Here is a 10,525-nt window from a genome sequence, read left to right as displayed (position 1 = left end):
TGGGAGTTTGGAGTTGGTTTTTTAAATTTTATTTTGACTAAATGAAGAAACTGATCTTTTTCTCCTGCTTTTATTTTTTTCATCAGCATAATCACTGATTAAAACTAGTTACCACAGACCCTTGTAGGATTGTTTCCTATGATGCCAAGTTCATATAAAATTGATAATACAGTAAATACTAAGTACAGGACAAGACAAATTGTTCCCAATTTTTTATCTATTTTCCAGCCATTCAGGTGAACTGCCAGAAAAATAAAACCAACAGAACAGATAAGAGAAATGGCTGTGTATGTCAGACCACTGCTGTTCACTTCTATGGGTCCTGGTGTATTTATGAAGGCAGTTTTTATAAACCAGGGTATTCCCAAACAGAGCATGTCAAATACATTGGATCCTACAATGTTAGACATAGCCATATCTCCATTTCCTGTAAAAGAAGAAATACAAATAAGTTGGCTTAATTGTATTGCATGAAATTGCCAAACTGTTTTGGAGGAACAGACTGCCAGCCCTCAGTTTCTCACAGAGCACCCTTTTCAGATTTTGCATTGGAAGAACTATAGTCATGATTCTACAGAACATGGATACCACAACCATAAAAAGTCTCCCTAAATCACCAGCATCTGCACAGTTGCACTTAAAATCAAGCTAGACAGGCTATTAGAAAGTCCAGTTATGTTTAAAATGCTGAGACCTACAGTTGTGTTCTGCAGTAAAACTGTAATACGTAATCAACAACAAATAAACCAATCTAGAATACTTCTCTGAGATACTCTGAGAAGTCTTTAAATGTCTGAGCCACAGCTTTTTCAGGTAAGCTATTTATTTATTTTTAGTAAACTTAAGCTCTGGAATCTGGAGCACAGATCTTGAGGTTACTCCTTGAATTTATCAAAATGTTGACTAGAATCCTTTCTTTTTGTAGTACCTTTTAAACACATCCATTGGCATGAGCCTAAATACTGAAATCATTACCTTTTCGAGCCACCAGCACACTTGCAACTGTATCTGGTACACTTGTTCCTGCTGCAAGTAATGTGAGACCCATGACTGACTCTGGGATTCCCAGCGTTTCACCTGCAGTTGAGAAATAAGGGTAGAAATGCAAGTGCGGTTTTAGTTAGGGTTCATCCACTGAAAGTGCTTTGCACTTTATTTGCTGGAGAAAGAATCAGTAATCATACAGTAATTTCATATGGAATGTATCAGCTAACTTAACTACATGTGAGGTGACTGGACCACAAAGCAGTTAAAACAAAGAGTAACAACAAATATCCTTTCCTTGTTCTTCTGGTCTGCAGTGGTCAAAACAGTAGCAATTATGATTTTTTCTTACAGATAAAGTAGAAGTTTAAATATCTGACAAATTACTACTCCTTTTTTTCCCCCTCAACTTCTAGAAAATACTATAGTCTATTACAATTTTGGGCATCTCCTTGTTAGTGTTCAAAAGTCTCATGAAGCAATAACTCTTATTCTTTTTAATCCCCTCAGGGGGTGGGGGAAAAGCACATGAATTTTCCTGGGGAGGATAGTCATTAAGATATTATGAGAATACTGTCTCAACTACATGCCTTTACCATTTCACTCCAATTAGAAAGTGATTTGGAAGAATCAAAGTGCAGAATTTTTATATGACTTGTAAGTACAAGTAACCCCTTAGAAGTGTGAGTTCCTTAAGGGAAAATAGTCGTTTAAATTAAAAGAAAAGTTTTAAACTCTTATTAGAAGGGCAGCTTGTTTTTCCCTAATCTCTGGTTTTCTTAGCCCCAAATGTCCTGTAACCATATTAATTTCTAACTTAAAATACAAGGATTCTTCAAAACTGTTTTAGCAGTTGTATCACTCAGAAGCATCAATATGCTGAAGTATTTGATAGCTGTAGTAAAGCTACGAAGTAATTAATTTTTCTTAAACATTTTTGTTCACTAAAAAGTATCTTAATATTTTTATTGTTGAAATCTGAGTTCTTACATGAAATATTTTGACATATTTAATAAGAGCAGTTTTATTTAAATAAGAGGCAGTACACTAAGCTAGGTAAGTGCTTATTGACTATGCTTGTCTATTACTTACCAGCTTAGTCTAGAGCAGCCCAGTACATTTATGTTTGAAAGTGTTGATTTCAGAGGAACTAACATGATCCTGCTGTATAATTTGTACTCTCTTTATCCTTCCATCACTTCTAATAGATTTGTAGGATGAGGGACCAACAAATCAGCTTTTATAAACCCTCCAGGCTGGAAGATAATGGTTCAAACCAAGGTGACATATGAATGAACCAGCCTTATGTACCCAACAGTTTCTATCCCTCTGAAGGTTATAAGGCAGAATATAAACTCAGGAGAAGCTAATTTTTCATTTTATTAAATAGATTTATCTTCTATTTAATGTGTAGTGGTTTATTTTCTGGCAACTGACCATTATGACAGAAAAGTCTTATTTTTCTAGGCTTTTGTTAATTTTGTGTATCAGTAGCAATGTGTTGCTATAAGTAGTTGAATTTTCTTTGCCAGCAACAGAAAGATATACTAAATTAGGTTTGTTCTTGACCATCCCAGTTTAGTGCCCAGCTATGATACTTTTGTGACATTCTGATAGGCCGATTATGCAATGATAGAACCTTTGAGTTCTAAACCTTCATGAGAGCCTGGACTTGAATATATTGTGTGTTTAACTTGTAGTGTTTTAACATGTAAATAGAATATAATTTACCTAGAAGTAGTGGGCCAAAGACCCCAGTACTACCTGTGATGACTCTCAAAAGTGAACTAATACACTCTCTGAATCTCCACCATACCTACTTTGATATAAATTAATGCTTTGTCTTGTAGAACAGCAATAATGTTGACTTGAATCCTGTTTCAAAGGCTTCTAGCATCCAGACAGTGAAACCTTGCTCTTTGGGTACAAGTGGAAAATTATTTAACCAAGGGGCTAACGTGGTGGGTGTAATGTCCAGCGATCTACTAGTAATTTCTCAAAGGTTTACTGAATGTGTAGGTCTGCTTCTGCACTGAACAAGGAGTTATTAATAACTGAACTAGTAGAATGCTTGAGTAGGATTAGTGAGCTATAATGTGAAAATGGCAAGCTTTGAAAAATTTCTATAGAGTTTTAGTTTGGTTTTCTGCTTGTTCTTAAATATAAAAACTGGATGTCTTTCAAGCTGACTGGTGAAAGAAACAATGAAATGAGGAGACCTTCAATACCTCAAAGTACTTTTAGGAGATGGTTTTTACATATAAGTTTGTATCCCTTCTCTCACTTTAAAGCAATCCTTGTACTGCCCCACTTTATGATGCAGATTTGTAACAGGTCCACATATACACACTCTGAGAATGTTTAATAAACATATTTGAGACCTTTTTGGCAGTTAATTTAGTGCCAAATCTCTTACTATAACGTTTATGAAAAACAGGTATTAAAATTACAGATTTTTTTCCAAAAACTTTGACCTCTAATTCCAGTCTTAGGGGATTTCATGTTTGTCAGCCTTCAGCATGACAAGTTTATTGCTGTGTGTCTTAATTGTTTTGCTTAATGAAGCAGTTTAGTGAAACTCTGTTTTTAAAAGTAGACAGGGTTTTTGTAGCTGCATCGAGTTCTCATTCATGTAATGGTAAGCAGTGGGAAGCAGCTAAACTCTAAAATATTCCATCATTAAATAGAAGAGTGTGGCAAACTAAGCAGTCAAACATAATTTTCTGTTGTTTTTCTTGTGTTTTTTTACAGCACAGTCTATTAAAGGGAAACCTCACAGGGAAACCATACAACTTTTTCAGTGATTCTTGACTGGTATAGTAACACCACTTTAGGTACCTACCTGCTATTGTTACCATCCATACAAGAACATAAGTTATTGCAGAAATCCATGCTGCTGAAATTAAAAATGTCACCATGAACCAGTTTCTCCAAAACTGTTTTCTGCAATCTGGTATAGTTAAATAGAGTAGTGTGATGATAGGAAGGGATAACACCCACAAAATTCTCTTCATATCTGCTTCAGGCATGGTGAAGACATTTGGATGATCTGTTGAAGAAAAAGTAACTTTTAAATTGTAGCATTACATTTGAATCCATAGCATACTGTATATAACTGTCCTCTACTTGTGAGAATATGAAAAAAGGTGAAAAATACTTCTTCCTCAAATTTCAGCTGTAGTATTACCCAGTACCTACATCTCCCTGGACAAAATTCTGAAATCAAGTTATTTCTGGGGAGATTCTGCTCGTACACAAGAAAAACATTTTTTCACAATGAGAATAATCACCAGAAAATAATCTCCCCAGGAAGTGATGATTCCCCAGTGTTGGACAATTCTAAGATTCACCTGAATTGGTGCTGGCCCATCTGAGACAATGCTTTTGCCAGGAAAGGTTGGACCAGATGGTACTTGAGATCCCTTTCTAACCTAGTATTCTGTGATTAAAATGTTTTTAATTACATCACCAGGGAGAACTAAGGTGGATGAAAAATGAATTTCTTTATAAGGGTTTGCTCATAGCATTTACCAATGAAGTAAGTACCAAGTAAGTACCAACTGCTGTTTTTTGCCTAATAGGAAAAATGACCTGTGACCACATCACAGCTATCCCTTTACTTTTGATATTATGCATATTTTGGCCTATGAACCTGACACCGTCATAAGGAAACAGTGTGTATTGCTACAGTATCTGTGTGGCTTTCAGGTGATAGTGCATTTTACAAGCAGTGTTGCTGAGAAGTCTCAAATACACACAGCAAAGACAAAAGTTTTGCTATGACACAAATGAGCAACTATCCTTCCATTCCTCTAGCAACTAACTTCATGTGAAAACCATCACTCTGATTTTGCTCAATGTTATATTCCAAGTTAGAATAATGATCTACTTAAATACTAGGCTGGAGTTCTTCCGTGAGCAAAATCTTAATACTATCTGAGAATTTGCTTTTGATCAGAACTGATGTAGACAGGCATGTGGAGTGCTAGAGACACCTGTAGTAATACCTGTACCTTCAGAGATTTCATTGAGCCCGTGTAAGCTTGTTGAAAGCTGAGAGTAGTCCAGCTCATCTTGAAAAATTCCACTGTCTGTTCTTGACTGTTGACGAATTAGAGGTCCACTCTCATCCCTCCATCCAACCAGTGGCTGCTGCTCCACATTCTCTTCCATGGCTTTTGTAAAACACGTACAGCAGGGACTGAACTTTTTCATGAGGTATTGGTTGATTTTAATGTCAAAACACAGTACTAGAACATAACACCCATATATCAGTAATAGGGATGCACTTTCATACCTAGAATGAAAAACAAGTTTTATATAACACGTAGTATAAAAGAACCCAATTGTTGGCATAAGAAGAGAGAGAGAAAATTTGCATGAATAGCAAAAGGAGAACACACAAAAGCATCTATTTGCAATTGTATGGCTAATGTCATGGACGTTTGTGAGTGTCCCTATGTCTTTCAGCAGTTTGATTAACTCCCCTTCCCTGCAGAATCTTCTTTGTATATTGTATAGCTGCATGTTTTTTCAGGACATCTTACTGATCGAACATTTTCCTGATATTTGCAAAATTGAGTCTTCACGTGATGCTTAAATTATAAACTTCAAGAGACTTAATGCTGGACCTGACTGTCTTGTTGAGGTAACAGGAGTTTCAGTGTTGATGGAAGAGTTAAAACTCATTATCTCCTTCTAGCAGACAAATGTTCTTCTGAACAATGCTGCTATGAAAGGAAAAGCTCAAAAGGAGTAAATGCTGAACGCTAATTGCTGTGTCAGAACAGTTGTGATAGAAATTGTGAAGTCTGTACAGACGAACCTATGCAGGTCAAACTTCATAAATATGCAGAGTTTGAATGTTTAGGTAATAATCTTTACAAGCATTGTGACTTTTTAAGTTTTTTAAAGCAAACAGGATGTATATTTCTGTCAGGCTACTTGAAGTTTGGGGCTTGGGGATTTTCATTTGTTTTTCAAAACACTGTCTCACAAATCTCCAGTCAACAGGAATTCAACACTACTTGTGCTCTTACCAGTAAATTCTGTTGTCAGATATCATCGCAAGGACCGCTGCTGCACTGATGGTATATGCCAGACAGTCTCTGAACAGCGGCCAACAGGATAGCCTCGAAACCTGCAGATCAGTCATGTACTTTTCTTAAACCTCTCTGTAATACTTTCACTAAGTGCTGTAAATGCTGCATCAATATGTCGTTTCTATATTATGTAAAAATTAAAGATTCTTAGGAATGACTTAAGTATGATATTTAACAAGTTAGTGTTTTTAAAAACTTTCATAGCAACTTATCTTAAAACTGATTACATGCTGGTTTTGCTACTAAATAATAAACTTGGCAGTTGTCATAGTAAGTCTCTCTTGGCTTTTGTTGGATAACCATTTGGCTCTTAGGAGCAGAACTATCAAAGCTGATACATACCACACTGGAAAACAGCCCACAAGCTGCAGAAATACCAAGAAGATTATATATTGCTGATCCAAGGATGGTGCTGACGCCGATATCTCCCTTTGTCACAAAAGCTCCTGTAAGGAAAATGACTCTCTGGTACGTTTCAGTTTGGCATGCAAGTAAAAAAATTCTAAGTTATAAGGAGTCAAAACACATCTCTTACCTAGAAAAGCAGTGACAAGCTCTGGAGCAGAGCTTCCAGCAGCCATAAAAGTTGCTCCAGCTACATCCTGTGAGAGGCCAAGGCCTGAGGACAGAACAAAAATAATTGCTTTAAAAAAATTGATACTTCAGTAGCCTATACCCTTTACTCTCACTAGTACATAATGTTAGCTACTACTACAATTCAGTAGATTAAAGTTTATTTTCATACAGTCAATGCATTTATATGAGATTCATAAAGTAATATATTGAAAATTAGCCTGATCTGTTGGGCTAGTTTATTTCTAACTTCATTACATAAATTAGTTTAAATCTCTTGTAAAATCAGCATTTGTATGCAGGATTTAACTGTATTTCCTATTGGTAATAATTGTGGGGAAATTCCATGGACTGTAGTGTGATATTGTTATATGATCCATATCAAGTCTGTCTATCTTCCAGGGAAATCTGTACTACTGTGTCTTCACATACCAGAAACATTAGTTAGATTCAGACCAGTGCTGTGATCTTAAAATCAAATTTTCATTTTGTATGGACAGTATAAGAGCCTGTGTGTTGCTTAAGAGAAATGAGATTTTTTGTTCTCGCAAATGGACTTTCTGGAATGTAATTCACTCTGTGGATCGAGTCCTGGACACCAAGTACAGGGATGTATGACTGACCACGGCAAAAGTCTGACAAATGCTTGTTTATAATCAATAAATAAAACACCAGCTCTTATGGCAGTGTATAAGCTTACATTTGCTGTAAGTGTTCTGATTTGGAGGGGGTTTTCCAGTTCAGAGATGAGTTTCCCTAGGGAATTTTGTTAATTCTTGGCAGCAAAAATTTGAACTCCCTGCCAAGACCATCTCTTTACTTCAGTGGTCTGCTGAAGCCAGGGGAATTGTTGCAGGTTGATTAGATTTCTTAGGACCGTGGTAACCATAGAATTCCTGTCCCTCCTGTGTCATACCTTTAATATGTTAGCAGTAGCTCATTGCTACTTTTAAAGAAAAACAAACCCTAGGAAGAGTTTTGGTTTCACACATCACCATCCCTCTTAATTTTTTTTTTTTTTACTAGTAGTTATCTGGACATAGTACTGTGCAACTCAAAAGTTAAATTGTCAGTTTAGTTAATACTGAGGAATCTTAAGATTTTCCTCCAGGCAGAAAGAAAGCAAATATTAAATGAATACATGTGCAGTGTAATCACTAGATTTTTTCAGTAAAATATTGATCCTGTGTATCAAATTAAATATTGTATGGACACATCTGTGCATGGAAAGTGAAACTTGTTCAGTTTTCTTTCAGAGCACTCTAACTTAGAAGCTTTTCAAAAGAGAAAGTTTTATGCCAGGCTTCTCAGTTTTACAGGAAAAAGATCAGGATGTGACTTACATTCACTGATGATCTCTAGGGAAGGTAGGAAGTAATCATCGCATACAATGGACACGGCCAAAAACATGTACAGTATAATTATGAAGTAGATAACGATTCCTCCATCCTTCCTTTCCTGCGGTGTGAAAAATCCTTCAGGAAACTCCGATGAAGACGAGAGGATGCAACGCGTCCCGTTCTCTGAAAATTGAGTGCAAAAGTGTTACACATCCTGCTATCTTCCCATTCCTCGGGCCCCGGGACGTCTGCGGATTCGAGCTCCGGTGGATTTCTCTCTTTAGCACAGCAAGGACCGCTGCAGCGATGGCACCAGAGCGCCGCACACCTGCGGCGGGGCAGAGGCGCCCGCGGGACGGGCTGTGCAGCGCTCGAGCGGATCCCGGTGTCCCCGGCCCCCTCACGGTCCCCTCACGGTCCCCCCGTACCCGCGGGGTCCCCGGGGCGCTGCGCCCGCGCTCCCCAGGCCGCGAGCGCCGCCAGCAGCACCAGCGCCGCGCGCCGCCGCGCGCCCGCCCGCATCGCCCGGACTGCGCGGGCCGCTCCAGCGCGAGCGGCTCCAGCGCGAGCGCCGGCCCGGGCGCGAGCGTCACGTGGGGCCGCGCCCCCCCCCGCCCCTCAGGGGCTCGCCCCGTCCCGCAGAGGTCCCACCGCCCCCAAATTCCACCGCCCCCCTCAGGGGCTCGCCCCGTCCCGCAGAGGTCCCACCGCCCCCCAAATTCCACCGCCCCTCAGGGGCTCGCCCCGTCCCGCAGAGGTCCCACCGCCCCCAAATTCCACCGCCCCTCAGGGGCTCGCCCCGTCCCGCAGAGGTCCCACCGCCCCCCAAATTCCACCGCCCCTCAGGGGCTCGCCCCGTCCCGCAGAGGTCCCACCGCCCCCCAAATTCCACCGCCCCCCTCAGGGGCTCGCCCCGTCCCGCAGAGGTCCCACCGCCCCTCTCCGCGCTGCACCGCTCGCCGCCGGCGGCGAGGGGCCCGGGGGTCTGCGGGCAGCGCCTCCGAGCCCGAGCCGCGTCCGCGGGGCCCACAGGGAGCCGCGCTCCAGCCCTCGCCCCGTCCTGCCTCGTGTTTGGGGGAGAGCGAAGGTTTTGGCCATGGCGTGTTCAGCCTTGGTGCAAGGTGCTGACCGCGATACCCAGGTGCTTTGTGATGTCTGGGGACGCAGAAGGTGAATTTAAGCTTACTCCTCAATACCTTTTTTTTCTGCTGTGACAATTTCTGCTTATTCCCACTGATTCCCAGGATTTCTGTGCCAGGCTGTGTGAGCACCGGGCTTGCCCTTCACCGGGGCAGATGGCCATGCCAGTTACATGAATGGTTTGCAAGAGCAAAGCTGAGATGCACACACAGTTCCTCCCTTCAGACCAAGTTCACTGAACTCCTTTGTTTGGTGACCTTTCCACAATGAAGTCATGTGTATAACCGAAGATTAAAGAGTAAAATGCAGTCTTTAAGTTTAGTAAAGTCATCACCCCTGCCCCCTTCTGCAGTCACTGGTTTCTCAGGAAGAGAGCTGTTTCCCTTGTATCACTTGCAGACCTGTCCCCAGAAACATCTGCAACCTCGTGATACCAAATGGAGTTCTGGGATGTCTGTTTTATCACTTATTTGTGAGGTGCTGATGCAGGGCTGATGCTCACATTTGTGAGCAAGAAGTGCAAACGGGAACAGATTGTTTTGCTTCATTGCATCTAATCCCTCTAAACTCCTCAAGTTCCTTGCATCCATGGTTTGGCTAATATGTGATCAACTCCACTATACGATACCAGAGATAAGGTGAAAAAATGTGTATTTTCCCTTTGTATTGAATCAAACATAATCATACAACCACTATTATAGCATGAACAATGAAAATAATTGCCTAGAACAACAAATTCTGCAGCAATTGCTGTTGCCCATTTCTGATCCCTCTGCAGTCAAGAATGATTTTAATAGTCAAGATTTTTAGGGGTGTCACTTGACTTTCACAAATGAGTTCTGTGTGCTCTCTGAAAATCAGACTGCTGCAGAGAAGATGCTGCTTCTCCTGCTGTACAGGAAAAAATAGATCATTTTGGTCTGGAAAGATTTAAGGATTTTCTTCTGAATCCCACTTTCCACCAGAGAAAACAGTACAAAATTCCCTGTCTAAATTACTGGTGGCTCTTTCCTTACGCAGGTCAATAGAAAGGGTTTTGTTATCAAGGTAAGTGGCTTCCTTGCCACTGCTTCTCGTCCTTGAAATGTATCATTGGCTTACTCTTAAAACTCCAGCACACTTTTTTAATATCAGCTGCTTCATTTCAAAGTAGTTATTTTTTGCTAGTGTGCCTTTTTTTTTTTTAATTGCTTTAGAGTACTTATAAGCCTGCCATTCTGATGGGAATGAGATCTGTGGTGCAGCAACACGTTTGCTGCATAGTTAGGAAAGCTCAGTCATGCGATTTCAGGATTTGAAGGTTTTGCTCTGCTCTGCTTTTACTCTGTGTTCAAGCTCTAATTCCTTTCTATAGTCACCCCCTCTCCATGCATAGCTGAAGCAAAG

At 40.4% G+C, this 10,525-nt stretch overlaps 1 protein-coding gene across 2 annotated transcripts; it reads right to left on the bottom strand.

The window, feature by feature from the left end:
* Nucleotides 1-13: 13 nt before the first annotated feature.
* Nucleotides 14-9,058, bottom strand: SLC24A5 (solute carrier family 24 member 5). 2 transcript variants are annotated; one of them, XM_053988179.1, is made up of 9 exons: nucleotides 8,933-9,058; nucleotides 8,003-8,182; nucleotides 6,622-6,705; nucleotides 6,429-6,532; nucleotides 6,024-6,124; nucleotides 4,998-5,281; nucleotides 3,827-4,033; nucleotides 976-1,077; nucleotides 14-427 (listed from the first exon to the last, which is right to left on the bottom strand). In XM_053988179.1, the coding sequence occupies exons 2-9, from the start codon at nucleotides 8,067-8,069 to the stop codon at nucleotides 105-107; spliced, it is 1,272 nt and encodes a 423-aa protein (XP_053844154.1). In that variant the 5' UTR covers nucleotides 8,070-8,182; nucleotides 8,933-9,058; the 3' UTR covers nucleotides 14-104. The 2 variants fall into 2 exon arrangements, with proteins under 2 accessions (XP_053844154.1, XP_053844153.1); XM_053988178.1 differs by lacking the exon at nucleotides 8,933-9,058 and adding an exon at nucleotides 8,428-8,521.
* Between the last annotated feature and the right edge of the window lie 1,467 nt (nucleotides 9,059-10,525).

This window comes from Vidua macroura, chromosome 12 (assembly GCF_024509145.1).
Source record: "Vidua macroura isolate BioBank_ID:100142 chromosome 12, ASM2450914v1, whole genome shotgun sequence".
In the NCBI taxonomy this organism is placed as follows: Eukaryota; Metazoa; Chordata; class Aves; order Passeriformes; family Viduidae; genus Vidua; species Vidua macroura.
The sequence above is the reverse complement of the archived record's forward strand: the minus strand, read 5'-3'. Positions and strand labels throughout refer to the sequence as shown.

What these genes read in the sequence shown, in the direction of transcription:
- SLC24A5 (XM_053988178.1), bottom strand. Translation starts at nt 8,521, where the DNA reads ATGCGGGCGGGCGCGCGGCGGCGCGCGGCGCTGGTGCTGCTGGCGGCG. An exon ending in GCTTGTCACTGCTTTTCTAG is followed by an intron (nt 6,533 to 6,621) that starts GTAAGAGATGTG and finishes TTTTCCTTACAG; the next exon opens with GAGCTTTTGTGACAAAGGGA. An exon ending in TCTGACAACAGAATTTACTG is followed by an intron (nt 5,282 to 6,023) that starts GTAAGAGCACAA and finishes TTTTCATTCTAG; the next exon opens with GTATGAAAGTGCATCCCTAT.